This window comes from Triplophysa rosa, linkage group LG4, assembly GCF_024868665.1.
Source record: "Triplophysa rosa linkage group LG4, Trosa_1v2, whole genome shotgun sequence".
NCBI lineage: Eukaryota > Metazoa > Chordata > Actinopteri > Cypriniformes > Nemacheilidae > Triplophysa > Triplophysa rosa.
In genome coordinates, this window is record NC_079893.1 from 20052610 (window position 1) to 20077409 (window position 24800).

General features: G+C 44.6%; 1 protein-coding gene across 2 annotated transcripts; it reads left to right on the forward strand.

Moving 5' to 3' along the window:
- The first annotated feature begins 1384 nt into the window (after nucleotides 1–1384).
- LOC130552586 (putative uncharacterized protein MYH16) lies at nucleotides 1385–24453 on the forward strand. Of its 2 annotated transcripts, XM_057330947.1 has the most exons (6): nucleotides 1394–2073; nucleotides 2170–2315; nucleotides 5130–5220; nucleotides 22224–22280; nucleotides 23489–23521; nucleotides 24310–24453. In XM_057330947.1, exons 2-5 carry the CDS (start codon nucleotides 2257–2259, stop codon nucleotides 23507–23509), a joined length of 228 nt encoding a protein of 75 aa, XP_057186930.1. In that variant the 5' UTR covers nucleotides 1394–2073; nucleotides 2170–2256; the 3' UTR covers nucleotides 23510–23521; nucleotides 24310–24453. The 2 variants fall into 2 exon arrangements, with proteins under 2 accessions (XP_057186929.1, XP_057186930.1); XM_057330946.1 differs by lacking the exons at nucleotides 23489–23521; nucleotides 24310–24453 and adding an exon at nucleotides 22358–22581 and having other exon boundaries at nucleotides 1385–2073.
- The last annotated feature ends 347 nt before the right edge of the window (nucleotides 24454–24800 follow it).

Sequence of the window (24800 nt, forward strand, 5' to 3'; positions counted from 1 at the left end):
GTGCGTGTTGTGTGTGTGGAGTGTTTTGTGTGTGGGTGTGTCTGTCTTCTGTGTTTCAACCTTTTCTTGTTTTTGCAGGTACAACTTTGATTGTTTTGCTTGTAGTCAATGTGTCTCATGTGCAGCTGCTTTGTAACAATGAAAATTGTAAAAGCGCTATATAAATAAAGTTGAGTTGAGTTGAGAGAAAGGTACAATACGTGTACCTTTGAGGGTACTGCCCCAGTGACAAGCCATTGTACTTTTTTTACATTGATTCAGTGGTTGCTTGCTGTCTGGGTATCCATGTGGAAAGGTACAATACGTGTACCTTTGAGGGTACTGCCCCAGTGACAAGCCATTGTACCCCTAAAGGTACACATTTTTTTCTGACGGTGTACTCAGAAACAAATGTATAGTATAATGCAATGTAAGTCACTTTGGATAAAAGTGTCTGCCAAATGTGAAAGCCAAGGTAGGTGATTTTTTTTGCAATACACATGTCGTTGATGAGCTGATGCTGTGCCTCACCCAACTCTCACCCAACCACACACCATCTGGTTATATGCCTCCAAAACATTTAAGGTCCTCAGCTGTGTAGGGGCTTAGCGAAAAAACTAAGTAGTTCACTATGTCGGGATAAGAAATAGAAGGAAGAATTGTGGGGTCGTCAGTCCACGACGAAGGAGCCAGCTCGTAAGGATCTTTATCGCCTATCAACTTTAGTTTCTCAAAATATCAAGCCCGTTCCAGCTTACCAAGTCTGTCTCTGTAGGATTTAGCAGCTTCCACACGTTTCTGTCGTGGTTTAGACATAATATATAAGTAGACAGTGTATTGAGTAGCGCATTCACAGTGCAATCCATGCTATTGTTTACGTCCGAGTGCCTCCAACATGGCCGACTTCCGGATTGATGACGCATCGTGAAAACACTCTATAACAGTTTTTTATTCATATAATCAAAACTATCACTCACCTGAAAGGCGCGCGTTCTCAAATGAGTCTACGTCGATCCCGCGTTGTTTCTTGTTTGATTGATGTGCATGCCTCCAAAAACCACACCCATCCTATCAAGCTAAATGTATGAATTGGACTAGAGGCATGAAATATGTAAAATAGTATTTCAGTGCATTCCAATGTGTTCCAGAAGTTGAATTTGCAAAAAAAAGATTTATGACCAATTTAAAATGATAAATAAACATTTTAATGAAGTAACGTTTTGATAACGTTCTGCTAATGTTGTAAGAATAATGTTTTAATGCTAACGTTTTTAGAACATTTTTCAATTACTTATAACGTAGAAATAACGTTATACTAACGTTACTACAAGAACGTTTTAGAAAAACATTTCAGATAACGTTATGTTCTCAGAACGTTCCCTGTTAGCTGGGGAGTTTGTTTCCCAAGAAATGCACTTTAGAACGTATACTGTGAATCCACTGTAAATTGCTTTAGAGAAAATTGTCAGCCAAATGCAATAATGTACATCTGTTATTATAAAGATGCAGGAACCCCCTCTGTGTTCAGGTCATTGTTGTACCTTGTACCTGAGAGCTTGTTTAAAGTCAAGTTTTCTTTTTTGAATCATGATTTCTTTTTTGCTCTATAAATCCTTTTGAGCAGTGTCAAATAACTAATGCCAGATATTGAACAGTAGCAGTTTTCTGCTCTGTGATTTACCTCCTGTGTCCTTTCAGGATAACAGAGAAGTCATCACCACATGGTCAGATGGTCAAGAAATAAAACTCTTGTAGAGAGTCTGCTTGGTGTGTTTTACCTTGTTCTTGAGTTTACTTTTGTGTAGATGAGCATAAATGTGCGTTTCAGGGTCAGATATGATTAAGCCATCATGCTGCAGTCTTCCTCTGACATCTATGATTGAGTGAATGAAAGCATCCCAGCTGGGGATCAAAGACAGCAGCCGGTCAGATGCGAGCGAATATTGGATGAAGATATAATGCCACATCTGCTCAACAGCCTCAGAAGTCTCTGTTTTATTTTTGCAGCAAGCCATCGAGGACTTGCAGTGTGAGGAAGACAAGGTGAACCTCCTGACCAAAGAGAAAGCCAAGCTGAAGCTGCAGGCCGAAGATGTGAGTATGGCAGATTATCACAGCCCAAAAGTCAATGCATGCAGCATTGGGAATAGAAAAGGTGTAATAATAAAACAAGACCTTGTGTTGTCCTAGTTGGAGTATCTACTGGAGCAGGAGAGGAAGCAGGGGACGGATTTGGAGAAGAGCAGAAGGAAGTTGGAAGGTGACAGTAAGAATACAATGGACAATCTGACTGAAATGGGCCGTATGAGAGCCAATATGGAGGAGATCATCAAGAAGTGAGTTCCTATACTAATATACTGTACTACTAAATATCAATATTATGGAATACATTATTGAAGGGATAGATCAAATTAAAATGATTTTATCATTTACTCACCCTCATGTCATTCGAAACATCTTGGTTATGGATGTAACCTCGGTTCCCTGATGGAGGGAACGAGACGTTGTGTCAAACCGACAGAATGGGGTTTGTCTTGAGAACCTATCATCTTCTGAGTATTTAGAAAAGGCAAATGAAAATTGGCGAATGAAATTTGCATGCCGGGCTCCTCCCCGGATGTCCGGGTATAAGAGGGAAGCCGGCGTGCTCATTCATTCACCTTTGGTCTGAGGAGCCTAAAGCATCCTCCCCCGACCGCTGGGGTGGGCGGCCAGTGTTGTGGCATGAGGGACACAACGTCTCGTTCCCTCCATCAGGGAACCGAGGTTACATCCGTAACCAAGACGTTCCCTTTCTGTCGGTCTCTCGACGTTGTGTCGAACCGACAGAATGGGGTTCCTATGGAAAACGCCACAGCACTGAGCCGCGTCACAATCTCTGCGGAGCGACGTTGACTGGCCTGGGCGAGTCAGACGAACACGCTAACGCGAAATTATGACCCTCCAGTGGAGAGGAAGGGGGACCCAGAGCTTTACACAAAGTTGGGAAGCCCCTATCACCGGCCGTCACGGGCGGAGGCCTAGTTCTCTAAATGGCGAGAAGCCGCCCGGCACCGTACGGGCCACTGGGTAAGCATTATCCCCGCTGGGGGAAAAACGCTGCAGAGGCCACTACCTACCGTAGGGAGGAATTAGTGGAGACACCACATGGTCTCACCATCAGGGGAGAACTCATGGGAAGAATGTGCGGACTGCAGGAGTTAACCGCAAGGTGGGAGTCCACCTGGGGAGGTCATGGGTTGCCAAGGTGGGAACCATTCATGAGGATACATCAGACGGAACAGCCCACGGAGGGGGGGTTACCACGTCTGGAGCACTAGGTCCGGTTAGAGCTATGTGGGAGATAACTCAACTGTTCCCCGGCCTAAGGGGGCAGGGCTGCTCTGCCCAGCCTGCCCCGAGGAAGGTGCTAGTGATGGATAAAATGCCTGTTCTTTACCCAGTGGGGGAAAGAGGGGAGGCGTAATAGCCGCTGATCCCCCTAAGGAAGGGGGAAGGGCTTTCGCAGGCGTACGCCCTACCGGCTGCTGGTCCTACACCTTGCCAGGATGCGGGTTGACACCGGTTCCGCGCGTAGGTATTAGAACCTCACGGAATTGTTGGGCATAGCCCGACCCCCAGCTCTGCAGATGTCTGCTAGAGAGGCGCCCTGAGCCAGTGCCCATGAGGAGTGACCTTACTCCCAACGGGCAGGGGCGAATTGAGATCGGTATGCCCTAACGAGGGCATCCACGATCCAGTGCGCCAGCCTCTGTTTGGAGACAGCCCTCCCTTCTGCTGACCTCCGAAACAGACAAAGAGCTGCTCAGAGCTTCTGCTCTGCGTGCGGTCTAAGTAGAGGCGCAGTGCCCGTACTGGACACAACACGGATGGGGTTGGGCAAACGAGGTGGTGTCTGAGTCCCGTGGGAACACAGCCACCCGTGACGCAATGTCTGAATCATCACCGCCCGCAGTGCGGGCAGGACGTATCCACAACGTCTGCCCCAGCGTACTGGAAGCAGGCATCGTGTCCGTCCCCCTCCTCGATGAGTGTGTTGCACCCATGAGAACAGCGGGACATGCCACGTTGGAGAAATTTGCTCTTTTAGAAAGGAAATTTGCTCGAACACCTCCGGAACTGCCAAGACGCCCAGGGGAGAGTCACTGCAGGAAGGGACCGTCCGCTGTCCACGTCGTAGATTCCAACAGAAAAATGATCACCAAATAAATGTTTGTGTTTACATAATATATGTCTGTGTACTGTGCATATTAATTTTGTATTCATGAACACATACATGTATACATATTCAGGAAAATTTACATTTATTTATATTTACCAATTATTTAAATTATATACTGTATAAACATTTTTTTTCTTAAATATACATGTATGCATGTATGTGTATGTTTTTATAAATACAAAGTTAATATGCACAGTACACAGAAATATATTATGTACACAAACATTTATTCTGGATGCGATTAATACTATAGATTGACTATTTATAAAATAAGTCTTATATATGCATGCAATAGTTTGATATGTTAACATCATTCAAGTAAGCTCATATAAAGAAAAGATTTTGTAGTAACCCATTCAAACGAATGATCTTCTCAATACATGACAACTTGAGTCTGGGAAGTCAAGCATCTGATGTTTCCAAGCACTGTTTAGAAAATACTTATATACATAGAGATATGAAGTTGATGTCGCAGTCCAGCAGCAAAACAGATGTTTAGATGCCTTTTGAAGGCTATAAAATGATAACTGCTTAGAGTACCGTTATCTTGGCTTTGATGAATTAAAACCCTCTGGGGTCCTACAACTGTTCAGGCTTTTTAGTATGCAGAGCATTGTGGTTCTTTCTCAGTAAAAAGCAAAAAGCAAAACCAGCTGTTTCTTGGAGGCCCCTATAAGAAGGAAAAAACAGGAAATTGTCATAAATATCCCCTCTAACCTCCTTCATATTTTAACATGTGAGTAATGACAGAGAGCTTAAACAAAAACATCAAATCCATGGATGCGATCATCGAGTTCTTATAATGATGTTGACTGGCACTTTTAATAAGCTGTGATGCTGGGTGACGCTTATCAGACCAACCATGCCTGCGAAATTAGCCCTGTCGCTCTTTTTCTCACACTCTCCGTCTCTGTCTGTCTTCTGCCAGGAAAGATGTGGAGATAAGCACCACCAGCAGCAAGCTGGAAGCTGAGGAAATGCTGAACGCAGGGCTGGAGAGGAAAAATAAAGAGCTCCAGGTGAGGCCTCTTGGGAGAGCAGGGGAGCGCCAGCATTCCTGTCTTTCAGCGCTGTGGGGGTCCACGGCTCTGATTTGTGAGCCTGGAGTTCTCCCAGCTCAGAGATGATAAAAACATACCTCAGGAGTACAGGAACCGATAAGCATCTCTCTAGAGAGTGAAAGAAGGTTATGGTTGTAACTCCAGACTCATTTCTTTTATGACCCTTGTTCTGTCACGTTTTGCAATGGATTCTCTGCTAGAGCAGATAGTGACAGCTGAATGATGTATTTGTGAAGAAAGAAAGAGGAGAGATTATGTTGGAGGTATGTTAAAGCTGTTTCAAAGCAATGTTAGTTTAACCTCTGCCTCTTCAGATACATGACAGGTAGGTGTGATAGTCTCCCCAGAGAGCTGCCCCGGAGGGCCGCGACCAGCCACGTGTTTTCTCTTTTATTACAGTTTCATGACATGAAAAGAACATGATCGTCTGTTTCCCTTTTAATAAAGTTGTACATTGGCAAAGGAACACTAGCATAACAATCGTTGTCACAGTGTCAGTCATGTTGTCAGATGATATTATTTATTGCATTTTAGTCCATGTCATGAACAGTATAAGAGATGGTCCGCTAATGGAGCAAAGACCTGAGGTAACGCACGCAGTTTCTGCCAATCTCATATTGATCTTGAGTACCTATAGAGTAGTACTGCGTACTTTGTATCTTCGAAGAGTATTTAGTTTGATCAAATTTATAAAAGACAGATACAGCTGTACGATTATTTCCGAAAACAGGCGAGCCCCTGAAGGTGTGCGGGGGGGGGGTAGAACTACAGCACGAGCACACAATACATTATCGCATTATCCCTGCATAACTGTTGATTCACTATAAGTTTGTGTTGTTTACATAATGCACGTATGCGGTGATTGCCATCAAAACACAGACATTTGATGCAGTTTCACTTACCGCGTGCAGTTCATGTCCATATCTTGTAGCTTCATCGATCAGTTTCAAATGATCTCCAAATCCAGCGTTATGTCCATAACATTCCTCACCGAAATGCATTGAACAAACAAACACAGCTGAACTTCAGTACAACAAACGAAGCGCATTGAAGGGCATTCTCTTTCTCCCGCTCTCGCTGGTTGATGCGTGGTCATGCTCTTTTTTTTGCGTGGGCGTCAACCAGCCCTTATTTTGGGTTAGTTATATGTCCCTTATTGGTATTATTATCCAATAAGGAACAAAGAAAATGTATTACGTAAGGGAATTTCATGTTAGAAAAAAACTTAGAGGGGTGTTTCGAGCACAGAAATACTACGTGATACGTCCAACTCGTTTTTGACACCATGTTAAGCATGAGAAGCCAGCAAGTTTGCACCACCCCTTTTTGGGTGCTATTTTTAAGGTCCTACTTTGGTTTATGTGGGTTTATGTTGGTTTATGCGTGTTCAACAACAAGTTTAATTACATAGGTGTAAAAACACTATTATTTCGTAATAATAGGTGGTTATTCTTACCTTACTTCTTGACTGACTCTCAAATGAGTCATTCCGCGATTCATATGTCTAATCCCCTCCTTTCCGCTAGCCTAGTTTGATGTGATTGGTCAGATGGTGTAGTCTGCTGTGATTGGTCTACCGCGAATTAGGCTTGCGCGCTACAGTGTTTGGGGAGAAGAGTGAAGTTTTCGCGGGCAGTCCTAGCTACTCGTAGGGACTATATGTAGTGATGTAAATCCGCAGCGGTTCACGAATCGGGCTAAGGACGACTCATTTGCGTGATTCAGAGTCGACTCCCTTTTTTCCAAACCAATAACTTTGTTATTCATTCACCATTTACAACTTGGCAGACTGCTTACTTTCAAACACGGCAACATTACACACTGCATGAAATGTAATTTTCATGATCTCATGTTATGTACTCTTTAACAAAATTGACCAAAAACAGACAATATAGTGTCTAAAATAACACATTAATAACTTATTTATTGGAATATTGTATAAAATTAACATTACATTTGCACTTGTTATATTTGGGACAAAACAGGGGGACTAGGCCTACTTCAAATGCATTAATAATTTCATTAATTTTAATATGTTATTTTTTTACCGTACTTAAAGGTCCAGTTTGTGAAATTTAGCGGCATCTAGCAGTAAGGTTGCGAATTGCAACCAACAGCTGACTCCACCTCCCATTCAAAGCACTACGGTGGCTGACACAGAACTAAGATCAAGTTTTCGCTTCTTTGCCGAAGGAGATAACGTATTTACGAAACACGCTATGTAGAGCAGTTTGTCCATTTAGGGCTATAATGTAGAAACAACATGGTGAATTCCATGCAAGGGAACCCGCGGTGTATCTGGATAGAAATAGCTCATTCTAAGGTTATAAAATGTCTTGGTTAAGGATGTAACCTCAGTTCCCTGATGGAGGGAACGAGACGTTGTGTCGAGCCGACAGATGGGGTTCGCTCCCCGGGGGAAAAACGCTACAGAGACCACTACCTCCGTAGAGAGGAATAGTGGAGACACCGACATGGTCTCACCATCAGGGGAGAACTCATGGGAAAATGTGCGGACTGAAGGAGTTAACCGCAAGGTGGGAGTCCACCTAGGGAGGTCATGGGTTACCGAGGTGGGAACCATTCATGAGGATACGTCAGTTGGAACCGCCCACTGGGGGGGTTACCACGTCCGGAGCACTAGGTCCGGTTAGAGCTATGTAGATGGCTCAACTGTTCCCCGGCCTAAGGGGGCAGGGCTGCTCTGCCCAGCCTGCCCCCAGGAAGGTGCTTAGTGATGGATGGAATGCCTGTTCTTTACCCAGTGGGGAAAGAAGGGAGGCGGAAATAGCCGCTGACCCACCTAAGGAAGGGGGGAAGTGCTTTTGCAGGCGAACGCCCTACCGGCTGCCGGTCCTACATGTTGCCTTGCAGGACGTGAGATTGTAGAACCTCGCGAAGGTGATGGGCATAGCCCAACCCCGCAGCTCTGCAGATGTCTGCCAGAGAGGTTTCCTGAGCCAGTACCCATGAGGAGTGTGCCTCACTCCTAACGGGCAGGGGCGATCTTGAGATAGGTCTGCCGTAGCCACGGCATCCACGATCCTGTGCGCCAGCCTCTGTTTGGAGACAGCCCTCCCCTTCTGCTGACCTCCAAAACAGACAAAGAGCAGCTCCGAGCTTCTGAAGCTCTGTGTGTGGTCCAAGCAGAGGCGCAATGCGCATACTGGACACAACACGGATGGGGTTGGGTCTTCCTCCCCAGTGGGGAGCGCCTGCAGGTTCACCACCTGGTCTCTAGGGGGAGTGGTGGGAACTTTGGGCACGTAGCCGGGCCGGGGTCTCAGGAACACGTGAGAATCACCGGGCCCGAGTTCTAGGCAATCTGTGGACACGGAGGTTGCTTGTAGGTCCCCTATCCTCTTGGAGGTGAACGCAATCTTATCATGAGGTGAGAAAGAGCGGCAGCTCCGAGGGGCTCGAAGGGGGGGGCTCTTGAGGCCCGCCACCTAGGTTGCAAGAGGGTACGGGGCGCGGATGAGGCGGTCAGCTTCTCGCGCCCCTTAGGAACCAATTGACCAGGTCGTGCTGTCCCAGAGACTGCCCAGCAACTGTGTCATGATGAGCGGCCGTAGCGGCTACATACACTCCCAGTGAGGAGGGGGGAGAGGTTACTCTCCAGTCTCTCTTGAGGAAGGTCTTCTCTTCGAGAAGAGCCCCAGCACGAGAAGAGGCGCCACTTATGGGTGTATAGCCACCTAGTGGCCGAGGCCCTAGCCTGAGAGATGTCCCAACCGCGCAGGGGGTGGGCCACTCAGGATCTTCTCATCCCGTCCAGACATGGAAGTTCCAGGGGTCTGCCTGGGATGCCGTTACGTGCCCTTCCCCTGTGACAGAAGGTTCTCTGTCAGGGGAATCGGCCAGGGGGGGTTGTTATCAGAAGCACCAGCTCTGAGAACCAAGTCCGGTTGGGCTAGTAGGGCGCAACTAGTACCACTTGATGCTCCTCTTCCCTGACGTTGCACATGGTCTGTGCAATGCAGCTCACTGGGGGGGAGGCGTACTTACGCTTGTCCAGCGGCCAGCTGTGAGCAGGGGCATCCGTGCCGAGGGGTGCCTCGGTCAGGGAGTACCAAGCGGACAATGGGTGGAGTCCGGGGAGGCAACAGGTCCACCTGTGCCTGGCCGAACTGCTCCCAAATGAGCTGGCGTGGGGATGGAGTCGCCACTCTCCACGAGGCGTCGACTGATGAGAGAGCGCATCGGCTGTCTGGTTCAGGATGCCTGGGATATGTGTGGCTCGCAGGGAGCTGATCACCTGCTGACTCCAAAGAAGGAGGCGTCGGGTGAGTCGTGTTCGCTGCCATGAGCGAACACCACCCTGATGATTGATAACGCCACGGCAGCTGTGCTGTCCATCCGGACCAGCACGTGCTTGCCCTGCACGAGAGGTTGTAACCTCCTCAGTGCAAGTAGCACAGCCCACAACTCTAGGCAGTTGATATGCCAACGCAGGCGGGGGCCCGTCCACCGCCCCGACACTGCGTGCCCGTTGCACACGGCACCCCAACCCTGCAGGGAGGCATCCGTCACCACGACATGACTTGACACCTGCCCAAACTTTGTTTGACGTGAACGTGCCGGAAAGGGGTGTTGCAGGTCTTACTAAGTTCCTCATGCACTTCCGGTAAACATGGCCCTGGGGGCGGGCGCGGCTTGAAGCCGCGCTCAACCCTGGGGTGCCGTGTAGCCAGCCGCGAGCGCTGGGAGAGGCAGTGCGGGCACTGCAACCCGAAGCTCACAGCAGCCCGGGAAAGCATGGCTGACATTTCGACGTCCGCTTCTTCCTGGACTCGACCCCCCGAGGGAGGGAGCCCAAGGAATCGTCGGAGTCGGATGGCAGTACGTCACCCCCCGATGCTGCAACATCTCATCATCACGCATCGTGTCCGAATACGTGGTTGAGTAACAAGACATTGGGACCGTCTCCTAGGGAACGGACAGACGAGCGAGACAAGGTGCGAACGGTCCGTGAGCCAGTGGCTGGCGGATAAGCGCTCACAGTGATCCTCATATCACCCTCGCTGCTTGCCATAGTCCTGCCGTCACGGAACGGGGAGCAGACGAGGTGGTGGGTGAGTCCCGTGGGAACACAGCCGCCTGTGACGCAACGTCTGAATCGTCAACCGCCCGCAGTGCGAGCAGGACGTATCCACAACGTCTGCCCCAGCGTACTGGAAGCAAACATCGTGTCCGTCCCCCTCCTCGATGAGTGTGTTACACCCATGAGAACAGCGGGACATGCCACGCTGGAGAAATTAGCTCTTTTAGAGAAAAACTCGAACACTTCTAGAACTGCCGAGACGCCCAGGGGAAAGTCGCTGCAGGAAGGGACAGTCCACTGCACCACGTCATAAGATTCCAGCAGTAAATCAGCGTAGAGATTGAAGTCTCGAAGTCGATCAGTGTGAAGGCTCCGAAGAACAAAAGGTGAATGAATACAGCACGCCGTCTCCCTTTTATACCGGATATCCGGGGGTGGAGTCCGGCATGCAAATTTCATTCGCCAATTTCATTGGCCTTTTCTAAACTAGTCAGAAGTTGATAGGTTCTGAAGAGCGAACCCCATCTGTCGGCTTGACACAACGTCGAGAGACCAACAGAAAGGGAACATAACGCTTCATTATGTAAAGTCTTTATACACCTCTAAAGACATATGTACTGTATATTATATTACATTTCTGTCAATAGATCCTCTTTAATATCACACATTTCACCTTTAATTAATCTAATTAACATGGTAAATAGGCAGCCCTAGTATATTCATTTGCACACTCCTATTAATGCATTGCCATTTAAGACATTAATTAAAACCACATTGAATTCTCCTCAGGTTCACAATAATTGACTCCATGATCATTTCCTGAGCCTTCCACACAAATAAAACACAACACGAGATGGACAAGAGATAGAGAGGAAGAGTTTTTAACACCCCTCTGACACAGGGGGTTCTCAGACGATCTTCAAGCTTGTTTAGAGAACACAGACGTTCTTTGTCTCTCAGACTTGCCTGCTATAATGAAGTTGAAAGATGATCTGTGTGTTTCTGAGGGTGGACATGTTTTCACTTTCAGCCGGGGCATTCACTGTATCACAAAGCTTGCTTTATGGGACTATCTGCCAATTAATTACAATCCAGGTGGAGACGAAGACAAATTTGACATGCTTGCTGAAGAGCAACACCACAGGATTATGTTAATAGGCCAACTCAGGAGAACTTTCTGTGTGTGCTGGTTAATGGTTCTTTCATTTATTGTAAAGGATCTAAGCATTGTGGGATATGCCACTTTCACATGTTTTGCAGAAAAAGAGATCAATCATACTATTGTGAGTCAATCAAATGTGACAACAGAATGATATATTGATTTATATGTGTACAATATGTCATAAGATATAAAGAAAACAATAAGCCTTTGTCATACTGTAGGCACATATCTCTATAAAAAGGCACATACCTTCAAGCACATAGAAAACCTTTTTATAAAAACAATCTTACAAAATGAATAAAAATAACACAAGTAGTCCTATAAATTGGACTTACATTACATACAGTACAAGTCAATAGAAGTCAAAGGATAGTTCCCCCCACAAAAAAAGTTGATTCTTTGACTGTAGAACACAAATGAAGAGTGGACCCTATTGACTTCCATAATACGGACAAAAAAAACACACAAAGACATTTCTCAAAATATCTTCTTTTGTGTTTCACTGAAGAAAGAATCATATACTCAACTCAACTCAACTCAACTTTATTTATATAGCGCTTTTACAATTTTCATTGTTACAAAGCAGCTGTACATGAGACACATTGACTACAAGCAAAACAATCAAAGTTGTACCTGCAAAAACAAGAAAAGGTTGAAAACACAGAAGACAGACACACCCACACACAAAACACTCCACACACACAACACGCACACACACCAACACACACACACACACACACACACACACACACACACACACGTACGTACACAGACAAGTACGCACACACACACACGCTCAGTGAGAGCACACATTTAGGATAAAGGAGAGAGAAGCACAGGTCAAATATAACAGATAATAAATTCCTATATGCAATATTAATTAAGTAAAACTTTAAAATTCTAAAGCAGCCCCCCCGGTCAGGCAGATAGTGCAAAAACAGTATGCAAACGGTGGCGAGGAACCCAAAACTCTAATCGAGAAAAAAAACCTCAGGAGAACCCAGGCCCAACCAGGGGATTCCAGTTCCCCTCTGGCAAAAGCTGCTGCCTCTGCACAAGCTCCAGAGAGCTTGCACAACAAGGCTAAATAAAATAAATAAACTTAATAATAAAATAAATTATAGTTTAAGATTATCATTAATAATCTAATAGCATTTGAAATTTTGTGGTGAAGACATGTCAAGAGACCGCGTCCTTCTTTATCCAGCTCTATCATCTCAGCTCTTGTCAGGTCCCCACTTCCCATTCTCCGCTCTACCATCAGGTCAGGCCATGAACTGCATCCTGCTCGCTGTGGTAACCTTGGAACAATGAGACAAGACTGGCTGAGAGTAGAGTACTGTTCTGTACTCTTTGATGCAACAAGTACATCAGTTGTGTTTTTGGTTCCGGTTGATCTAACTAATGCAGCCTAAACCCTCTGAAGATTTATATTATGGAAGAGTAGTGTATGCAAGATTAAAAAGATGCGTCTTTAGTCTAGATTTAAACTGACAGAGTGTGTCTGCCTCCCGGACAGTGCAGGGAAGACTATTCCAAAGTTTAGGCGCTAGATAGGAAAAGGATCTACCACCTGCACTTGATTTTGAAATTCTAGGTATTACCAACTGACAGGACGCCTGAGAGCGTAATGCACGTGAAGGACTGTAATACAAAAGGAGTTCATTCAAGTACTGAGGAGCTAAACCATGTAAGGCTTTATAGGTAATAAGCAAGATTTTAAAGTTAACGCGATGCTTTATAGGTAACCAGTGCAAGGTTGACAGAACCGGGCTAATATGTTCATACTTTTTTGTACGTGTAAGAACTCGAGCTGCCGCGTTTTGGACCAATTGGAGTTTTTGTAATAAGCCTGCAGGGCAACCACCTAACAGTGCATTACAGTAATCTAGTCTTGATGTCATGAATGCATGAATTAACTTCTCTGCATCTGACATTGACAGCATATGACGTAGTTTAGATATATTCTTAAGATGGAAAAACGCAATTTTACAGGTGTTGGCGACGTAGCTCTCAAATGACAGATTACTATCGAATAGAACGCCAAGATTCTTTGCTGACGACGAGGGTTTTATGGAACATCCGTCAATAGTTAAACAGTATTCTTGGTTGTTACTTATAGCAGTTTTCGGTCCAGTAAGTAACGCTTCCGTTTTGTCCGAGTTCAGTAATAAAAAGTTGTTACTCATCCAGTTTTTTATAAATGATGACAGAATTTTTTTTTTGCATGAACTATCCCTTTAATGGATCATCCAGTATATAGAGGTAAACAGGTTATGAAAGTTCAGTTACTGTGCACCATGTGCCAGAATCTAAAATTCAAAGGCAGCAAGGATCGAGTTTTTAGAGGGCAGTATTGAGGTCAGTGTGAATTAATGATTGATGGTGTTGTGTGAATGAGCAATGTTTGATGCTGACTCAGGTCTGAATTGTCCCTCTGCCAGATGTATTTGTAATTTGAATGTTGCTCCATGAGCACTGAGAGGTTTGCTGCCTGGTGCTGAATATATTTTGGACACACCGGGCAGTCTTACACATGCTATCAATTTATATTTCTGCTTGATGGTGATGGCTGTAGTTGAACAACTGAAGGTGTAAGTATGAGTAATTATGCAAATCAAGAGATGGAAACAACTTAACTGCTAGTAACTTTAGTAAAATAATGCATTTTTTTGCATGATTATATGCAAGAGTAATTTTGAAAAACGGTCTGCAATCAATCTTCTGAAGTGTGTTCAGTATTTTAGGCGACTAAAAATCATCATAATATTATTGAGTGGACTACATGACTTGCATTATGTTTTTTAAAGCCATGTGATAGAAATATGAAAAAACTATTTAACTGAAAGATGAAAAGTAGAAAAAAGGCTGACTAAAAAGGTTGTCATTGAAAAATAGATTTTTCTGTTTGTCTCAGAAAGATAAAAATCAACATTTATTCACCATGTACATCAGTCTTTCTTTTCTGGAACACAGATGATGATATTTTGTTTCAGTGGTTTGGTGTCTACTGTATACAGTAAAAGTCAAAGGTGGGCAATGTTGCTTGGTTCCTAACTTTCTTCAAAATATCTTCTTTTGTGATCTGCATGTTTGGAATGACCTACAGTAAGTAAGTGATTAAAAGATGCAAGAATGTTCAATTTTGAATGAACTATCCCTTTAATAAAGAACACAAGTTCTTCCCATTCACTGTGACTGCATATAGTAGATAAAAGCAACCCAATAAAAATATTTTCAGAAATTATTTAGTATGGGTTTGAACAATATAAAGATAAATGAGATTCATTGATTAGTCATCAGTTTGAATGGCATAGAAATTAGCAAATCATATTTTGCCTCATCTAATAAATAATAATGTCAAAAGTTTCCCTTTTCTGTCAGAGTTGATTTTATACATTTACACATTTATGCATTTGGAAGACACTTTTATCCAAAGCGATTTACATTGCATTGTATTATACATTTACATTACGTTCAGTTTCTGACTATGTGCAATCCCCTGGGATCGAATGCATGACCTTGGCATTGCTAGTGCCATGCTCTAACCACTGAGCCACAGGAAAGCTTTAGTAGTAGTGGATAGTATTTAATAAGAATTTATGAGAGCTCCTCACTATTAATTCTATGGTTTGTGTATAAAGAGCTTTGCTCAGTGAGTGTAAAGGGGGTGTGGATTTCTGTGCAGCCCGCTGAGCTGAGATTGTGTGAGTCAGTCTGATTTGGTCTGAGTGCTGTTTGGTCATGGCTGTGCTCTCTGCTGAAGTCTTGCGTTGGCATGTGAGTTCCTGCATTGTTCTTTACTGTTTAACATAGTTTGTGATCTTGCATGTTCTTGTCAGATGTTGTGCTCTGCATCTGCACTAAAATTTCAACTTGTCCCTGCTTGCCTAAAATATTGAATGTTAATGTGAAGTGACTTTAAATTTTAAATGAACATATTCAGATTCCTGGCTTTGTGTTTATTGCCGACTGCAGGTTTGTGTATATGGTACTGAATTAGTTTTGCCATAGATCAGCATGTGTGTTATGGAATGTCCTCCAGCTATACTGCTCAGACAGACTTCCTGCTGCAGACAACAATACGATGAGAAGATATAGTATGGCACAAGACATTGAGAAATGTATCACCACATGCATTCATAAATGGCTGTCATCATCAGAGACTAAATTATCTAAATAGTTTTTCTCAGTGTCAGCATAATATTTTGTGGTATTATATAATTTTCTAGAAATGTCTAAAAATTGGACAGTGAAATACAGTTGGTTGTTTCATTTGTGTACACAGAGAAGTCAAGTTTAGGGATTTGACCCAAAATGTTTGCTTTGTGATTTTTCACAAGAATTCCAGCATGTCCCATCTAGTTGGTTGTTTCGTCTTCCTCTGTGGTTACATACTGTATGATTAAGTCGTCACCCTGATTGGAAACCGTCTCTTAGATATGGACACGTTTACTGTGGATAGAAATAGTTCCCTTTCTGTCGGTCTCTCGACGTTGTGTCGAACCGACAGAATGGGGTTTGTCTTGAGAACCTATCATCTTCTGAGTATTTAGAAAAGGCCAATGAAAATTGGCGAATGAAATTTGCATGCCGGGCTCCTCCCCGGATGTCCGGGTATAAGAGGGAAGCCGGCGTGCTCATTCATTCACCTTTTGTTCTTCAGAGCCTACGCATCTGATGAGCTTCTCTACGATCTTGGGTGATCATTTTTCTGCTGGAATCTACGACGTGGACAGCGGACGGTCCCTTCCTGCAGTGACTCTCCCCTGGGCGTCTCGGCAGTTCCGGAGGTGTTCGAGCAAATTTCCTTTTCTAAAAGAGCAAATTTCTCCAGCGTGGCTTGTCCCGCTGTTCTCATGGGTGCAACACACTCATCGAGGAGGGGGACGGAAACAATGCCTGCTTCCAGTACGCTGGGGCAGACGTTGTGGATACGTCCTGCCCGCATTGCGGGCGGTGACGATTCAGACTTGCGTCACAGGTGGCTGTGTTCCCACGGGACTCAGCCACCACCTCGTTTGCTCCCTCGTTTGTTCACACCTCGTCTCGTTCGTCTGACCTTTCCCCAGGAGACGGTCCGCCTTCTTATTCCTCAATCACGTATTCGGACACGATGCGTGATGATGAGATGTCTCCTGCAGCATCGGGGGGTGACGTACTGCCATCCGACTCCGACGATTCCTCGGGCTCCCTCCCTCGGGGGGTCGAGCCCAGGAAAAAGCGGACGTCGAGATGTCGGCCATGCTTTCCCGGGCCGCCGTGAGTGTTGGGTTGCACTGCCTCTCCCGGCGCTCGCGGCTGGCTACATGGCGCCTCGGGTTTGAGCGCCCGCCCCCAGTGCCGTGTTTCACCGGAAGTGCATGAGGAACTTTGTAAGACCTGGAACGCCCCTTCCAGGCACGTTTCACATCAAACAAAGTTCTGTCACCCTCTATTCCCTCGAGGTTGAGACAGCTGGAGGATACGTCGGTGTCCCCCAGGTGGAGTATGCCGCCGCGGTGCACTCGTGCCCAGGGGCTCGACCTAGACTCCCGTCCAAAGCATGTGGTGTCTCGGCATCTCTGGTGTCGAGAGCTTACATTGCGGCGGACCAAGCTGCCTCCTCTCTCCACGCTATGGCTCCTGCCAGGCCAGGGCGTTGAGAGAGCTCCACGAGGGTAAGACCGACCCAGCGCTTATGCAGGAACTCCGCGCCGCCACCGACCTCGCTCTACGGGCGACCAAGGTGACCACGCGGGCCCTGGGTCGGACGATGTCCACACTTGTGGTCCATGAGAAACTCCTCTGGCCNGTAAGGCTCTTTCTGTCTCCAGTTCTTCTTCCAGCTCCTCAATGCGGACCTGTGGGGTGAGATATAGGTCAGAATTATTCTGGACATTCTCAAAATTAACACAGAATTATAGTATATGACAGGTATTTATATGGCATGAACTCAAAAGGATTTTTTGATGTAATATTATGATATTTTCCAGATTCGAATTACATTGTGCAATCAGAAAATTATTAATTATTATTTTTTATAATTATTATTTAATTACAATTAAAACTATTTTTAAATACTTTTAAGAACAGAATGCATATGGTGACAATCATTATCTGTAGTTTGATCCAGGAGTAGATTAGAACAGGGTCAGTGCCCTCTGACCCCAGATTTTCAGGGGCTACCTCCAAACTCCAAGCTAACCCTTAGGGTACAGCAAAATCTAGAGACTCTGGCTACTATGTTTTGATTTTTAAAGGGACAGTTCACCCAAAAATAAAAATTCTGTCATCATTTAATCAGCCTAGAGTTGGTTCAAATCTGTATAAATGTCTTTGTTCTGATGAACACAGAGAAAGATATTTGTACCAAAGATGTAACCAAACAGTTCTTGGCCAGCACTGACTACAATTGAAGGACACATTTTTTTAATAATAAAATATAAAATAAATATATTTTTTGAACTTCCCTTTTTAAAAACATCAAAAAGATATTTAAAAAAACAACAATAGAAAAAAATGCAAAATATTTTTAAATATAATTTTCATAAGTTGAAATTTAGGGGTATACACATGACAAGAAATTTCTAGAAATAGCTAAAAATGTCCTGGATGCAATGCATCTAAATAATAATTTCTCAATATAGAATATAAACTTATTTATTTCACCATGTTTGAAATATTTGAATTACGTGTTTTTTCCTTTGCTGTATTAAACTAATGTTATGGGGGGAAAGAAAAAAAACGTCTTGGTTTACGGATGTAACCTCGGTTCCCTGATGGAGGGAACGAGACGTTGTGTCGAACCGACAGAATGGGGTTTGTCTTGAGAACCTATCATCTTCTGAGTATTTAGAAAAGGCCAATGAAAATTGGCGAATGAAATTTGCATGCCGGGGAAGAGCTATTGTTGTAATTTTTCCTCTTTTGCTCAGAAGAAACGACTCTTGAGTCAAGGTTTTGAAACCAAAAGTAGTTAGACTTTATTCTCACAAAGTTGAAACAAAGCCAAGTTGGATTGCAATGCAACTGCCCAAACCTGGTTGGGGGTTATTGGGGGTTACCCTGATAACTACAAACAGATGTCTGATCTCAGCATTCCTAGCTGGTGAGGGGGGGGGGTTACTAACCAAGACTCTGGTATTTACGACTAGAGATGAGCTAACAAAGACCAGATCTTATGTAGAGATAGATTTATAATAGTAATGCAATGTGTACATGATTCCTTTATATTTTGGTCAATAAAATCTTCAACACTATGTGGGAGATAACTCAACTGTTCCCCGGCCTAAGGGGGCAGGGCTGCTCTGCCCAGCTTGTCCCCTGGAAGGGTGCTTAGTGATGGATGGAATGCCTGTTCTTTACCCGAGTATGTAGCCGTAGCGGCTACATACATTCCCAGTGTGGAGGGGGAGAGGTTACTCCCCCGTCTCTCTTGAGGACGGGACAGCTCGTACCCGACCGAGCAACTCCGCGGGTCTTCTCGCCGAGAAGAGCACCAGGACGAGAAGAGGCGCCACCTATGGGCGTATAGCCGCCCAGTGGCCGAAGCCCTAGCCTGAGTGACGTCCCAACCGGACCGGGGGTGGGTCACTCAGGATCTCCTCGTCCCGTCCAGACATGGAGACCAGGTTTTGCCTGGGATGCCGTAACGTGCCCCTTCCCCTGGGGAAGCTGTCCGCCAGGGGGAGCGGCCAGGGGGGAGTTGTTGTCAGAGCCTCAGCTCCGAGAACCAAGTCCTGGACAATGAAGTACAGGCTGTAAAACCCGTTGAACATCTCTGCTGGTGAGACGGGCTCGATCACTCCCTTCACCAGAAGGGTGGTGACCTCGGCCCGAAGTACGGGAACATCCTGAGGTATATCGGATGCTGAACTTGGCGGGCGTGAGGCGACTGGATCGCGTAGCCGAGACGGATCGTCTTCCCTAGCCAGTCTGACAGCCTGGGAAGCCGGACAGGCTCCCAGAATGAGACGGGGACTAAGGTACGATCTTTTTCATCGTCCCCCTGGGGGGTGGTTCGATGGCTAGCAGTACAGATTCCTTGCCGGGGGAGGTCCCCCGGGGAGGAGATCGGCTCTGCTGTTTTTCCTGCCTGGCGACTGCGCAGCTCAACGCACTGTCTGACTGAGAGTGCTGAGGGCTGGTGTTTATCTCGACATTGCGCTTCGCCATGACGCAACGTCGAGTTTGCCGTTCACCGTCGTGCAGAGGGTGAGAGCGGCTGTGGTAACCCAGAGAGAGAGGAAACTCTCCTTTTTTGAGAGTAAGTGGGCGCTAGCCCCCCGGAGGGGGCCAGCAGATGGAGAGACGGGGCAGGATCCGTCCCTATCGACTTCCCAGCGATGTGGCTGGGGTCGGGCCCATGGTAGCCTCGATCCCCCTGAGGTCTTCCCATGACGGCGCTTCGCCGCGGCTGCTGATGGGCGATGGTCTCCTCTTCGCTGTCTCCTCCAGGGGGGCGCCTGAGTGGGGGGCGCCAGAGCTGGAGGGCGTCGAAGAGGACCAGGGCTGCTGGGAAGCAGACAGTGCATGGGACTCGACGGCCGAGGCGGCCGAGTTGCGGCACGGAGGACTGCTTCTTTACTGTCGAGAACCCTCCGGGGGAGGCCGCGTGCGGGTCTCGCGCCCCCGAGGGCGGGGGGTGAGCGGGGCCGCTGGGCTCGACAGTAACACCAACCAGCCCCCCCCTTGCGAGACGGGTGCGTCGAGAAAGCGGACCTTCTCAGCGTACTCATCTGCAGCAAGGATCGGCACGGATGCCCTTGCGCACAGCTGGCCGCGGGACAAGCGGAAGTACGCTTCCCCCCAGTGAGCCTCATTGCACAGGGCCTGTGCAAGGCCAGGGAAGAGGAGCATCAAGTGGTACTAGTTACGCCCCTTTGGCCTAACCAGGACTTGGTTCTTGGAGCTGAGGCTCTGACAACAACTCCCCCCTGGCCGCTCCCCCTGGCGAACGGCTTCCCCAGGGGAAGGGGCACGTTACGGCATCCCAGACAAAACCTGGTCTCCATGTCTGGACGGGACGAGGAGATCCTGAGTGACCCACCCCCGGTCCGGTTGGGACGTCACTCAGGCAAGGGCTTTGGCCACTGGGCGGCTATACGCCCATAGGTGGCGCCTCTTCTCGTCCTGGTGCTCTTCTCGGCGAGAAGACCCGCGGAGTTGCTCGGTCGGGTACGAGCTGTCCCGTCCTCAAGAGAGACGGGGGAGTAACCTCTCCCCCTCCACACTGGGAATGTATGTAGCCGCTACGGCTACATACTCGGGTAAAGAACAGGCATTCCATCCATCACTAAGCACCCTTCCAGGGGACAAGCTGGGCAGAGCAGCCCTGCCCCCTTAGGCCGGGGAACAGTTGAGTTATCTCCCACATAGTGTTGAAGATTTTATTGACCAAAATATAAAGGAATCATGTACACATTGCATTACTATTATAAATCTATCTCTACATAAGATCTGGTCTTTGTTAGCTCATCTCTAGTCGTAAATACCAGAGTCTTGGTTAGTAACCCCCCCCCCTCACCAGCTAGGAATGCTGAGATCAGACATCTGTTTGGAGTTATCAGGGTAACCCCCAATAACCCCCAACCAGGTTTGGGCAGTTGCATTGCAATCCAACTTGGCTTTGTTTCAACTTTGTGAGAATAAAGTCTAACTACTTTTGGTTTCAAAACCTTGACTCAAGAGTCGTTTCTTCTGAGCAAAAGAGGAAAAATTACAACAATAGCTCTTCCCCGGCATGCAAATTTCATTCGCCAATTTTCATTGGCCTTTTCTAAATACTCAGAAGATGATAGGTTCTCAAGACAAACCCCATTCTGTCGGTTCGACACAACGTCTCGTTCCCTCCATCAGGGAACCGAGGTTACATCCGTAAACCAAGACGTTTTTTTTCTTTCCCCCCATAACATTAGTTTAATACAGAAAAGGAAAAAACACGTAATTCAAATATTTCAAACATGGTGAAATAAATAAGTTTATATTCTATATTGAGAAATTATTATTTAGATGCATTGCATCCAGGACATTTTTAGCTATTTCTAGAAATTTCTTGTCATGTGTATACCCCTAAATTTCAACTTATGAAAATTATATTTAAAAATATTTTGCATTTTTTTCTATTGTTGTTTTTTTAAATATCTTTTTGATGTTTTTAAAAAGGGAAGTTCAAAAAATATATTTATTTTATATTTTATTATTAAAAAAATGTGTCCTTCAATTGTAGTCAGTGCTGGCCAAGAACTGTTTGGTTACATCTTTGGTACAAATATCTTTCTCTGTGTTCATCAGAACAAAGACATATATACAGATTTGAACCAACTCAAGGCTGATTAAATGATGACAGAATTTTTATTTTTGGGTGAACTGTCCCTTTAAAAATCAAAACATAGTAGCCAGAGTCTCTAGATTTTGCTGTACCCTAAGGGTTAGCTTGGAGTTTGGAGGTAGCCCCTGAAAATCTGGGGTCAGAGGGCACTGACCCTGTTCTAATCTACTCCTGGATCAAACTACAGATAATGATTGTCACCATATGCATTCTGTTCTTAAAAGTATTTAAAAATAGTTTTAATTGTAATTAAATAATAATTATAAAAAATAATAATTAATAATTTTCTGATTGCACAATGTAATTCGAATCTGGAAAATATCATAATATTACATCAAAAAATCCTTTTGAGTTCATGCCATATAAATACCTGTCATATACTATAATTCTGTGTTAATTTTGAGAATGTCCAGAATAATTCTGACCTATATCTCACCCCACAGGTCCGCATTGAGGAGCTGGAAGAAGAACTGGAGACAGAAAGAGCCTTACGAGCCAAGGTACAACACAGAAATCCAATACACTTTAAAGAACAATCTCCGATTTTTAATGGCTCCTTAAATACTTTCTTTTTCAGCCCAACATCTTAACACAAATGTTTAGATCTTTTTTCAAAGGATTGTCAGATAAGCGAGACCTGGCACATAAACTGTCACACATCAGCTTATCTGGGAGTTTTTGACTGATGAGGTGTTTGTGACATTGTTACCTGGGAGGTACCTGGGAGCAATTAGAGACATCAACCTTTAAATTCTCTACATACTACTAAGAGACTTGTTTGAAGATACTGTTTGTCCATTTATCAGTTTTATTATTATCAGTAGTGGTCAAAACAATTAAAGAAATAGTTCACTCAGAAATGAAAATTCTCACATAATATAGTCAGACACAAAATACCTTCTATATATTATACTGTATATATACCAAATATGATGTTGGTCCTATACATGGACATAAAGTGATTGGTTATTTTATAAATAAAACTTTGTTTGTGTTCAGTTGAAGAAAGTAGTAGCTATAGCTACAATGCTACAAAATGCTTTAGTCAGAGCTTTCATCGTTCTGCATTGTGCACACAAATCATCTGTCTTATTCATTAGGTCTTATTATAAATGGTCATTGATCTGATATGAAATAGCTCTTTAATCAAATAAATTAATTGTATTACCTATAGCAGTCTGATGTGATATCTGGTTTTGTAGCAAACTCTTCTAACCCAGGGCAGATCTGAGGGATATCAGGTATCAGATGGATGGCAGGTCATGTCAGGGGCTATGTGGAATGAGTCTGGGATTAGTTTGGTTTGTGTTAGCTCTAAGGGGCAGAAAGCATAGAAACAGACACCCCATGGGGAGAGGGCGGGAGACGAGGGGAGACTATACCTCCGGTTCAGCCCAAATCATCTGCACCTGGAATAATACATGGTGTTTCAAATCAGCAGAGGGGCAACTCTTATCATGTCAGTCAAACTGTCCTAGTCCTCAGTAGTTAAAGGAATAGTTCAGTTTCAAAATAAAATTTCTGTCATTAGTTACACGCCCTCTTGTCATTTCAAACCTCTGTAAAACCCGAAAGAAGATATTTTGAAAACTGTTGGTAACTGAAATCTGTTGACCTTGGTTTCGTGTCCATACAATTGAAGTCAATGGGGACCAAGGGTTTTTGGTTAACAACATTTTCTCCAAATATCTTCTTTTGTCTTTTGCAGAAGAAAGACATACAGGTTTGAAATGACAACAGGGTAAGTAAATGATGACAGAATTTTCATTTTGAAGGTGAACTGTTCATTTAAGCAGGGCTTTACATGTTAAACTGACTTTATATATAATTTTGTCCTTTATAAACAGGCTTAAAAGGATAATTTACCTCCAAATATTTTTTCCTTATTTACCCTCATGTTATTCCAAGCATCACTTTATTTCATCTGCAGAGCACAAAATAAGACATTTTAAAGAACGTTGGTAACCAAACAACATTGGCCCCTATTGACTTTCATTTATACAAACACATCTACTTTTGTGTTGAACAATAAGTAGAAAGAAAGTCAGGTTTTCAATGGCATGAAGGTGAATAAGTGATGTCAGAATTAATTTTGGGTGAAGCATCTCTTTAAAATCTTTGGTAGGCACGTTCATTGATGTACAGTAGCGTCTTTACTCCAACACTTAAAGTAGTTTTGTTGCAAGCTACCAGAGATACTTAATAAAAAGTGTGATCTTTCTATGGCTGTAGGCTACGAAATACCCAATAAAACCTGTGCAGGAATATTGTCTAACAGAGTGACATGCCCCTCAGTCATGTATGTGAAGATATCTTCATGTTGGGCGGCATACCTAAAGGAGCCATACTTACTCCTAATCCATCGCGGCGTACAAGAGTCAAGCACCAACATGCATACTTTTATCTCAGTGTCCCTGTGCATGTCTCCATGGACCCCTCAACACCCCCTAACACACACATCCTTCAGATGATCTAACGCATCCCAGCTGCAGACAGACTTCGCATTGTTCTTTCTCCTCTCTTTCACAGATAGCATGAGACTTCAAGAGAAACTGACAGCATTATATTCCAGAGGTCTTCCGCAAAGGAATTTATAGCCCACTCAAGCACACAAAAGCCGAGAGTACACGTGCTGTGTGACTGGTAAATATAGGATGAAGTATCACAGTTTTAGAAAGATTCTCAATATATTGTATTGTCAGCCTTAGCGGTTCTGTGATGTCACAAATGTAAATAATTTTAAGACATCATGAATTTAATTTCTATGTGATTATAATGGACTTTTAAACACTATTGGTGAAAAATATGTATTTTATTTAATTTGTTTAGTAAAAGTGGGACATTGGTTATACATTTTGGCCTATAACATTTTACCAAACAGACATGGACAGCACACATAATATTCCTATTAAGGGATAGTTCACCCAAAAAATTAATATTCTTTTACCATTTACCCTCTTGTCATTTTAAACCCATATGACTTTCTTCTGCAGAACATAAAATAAGATATTTTGAAGAAT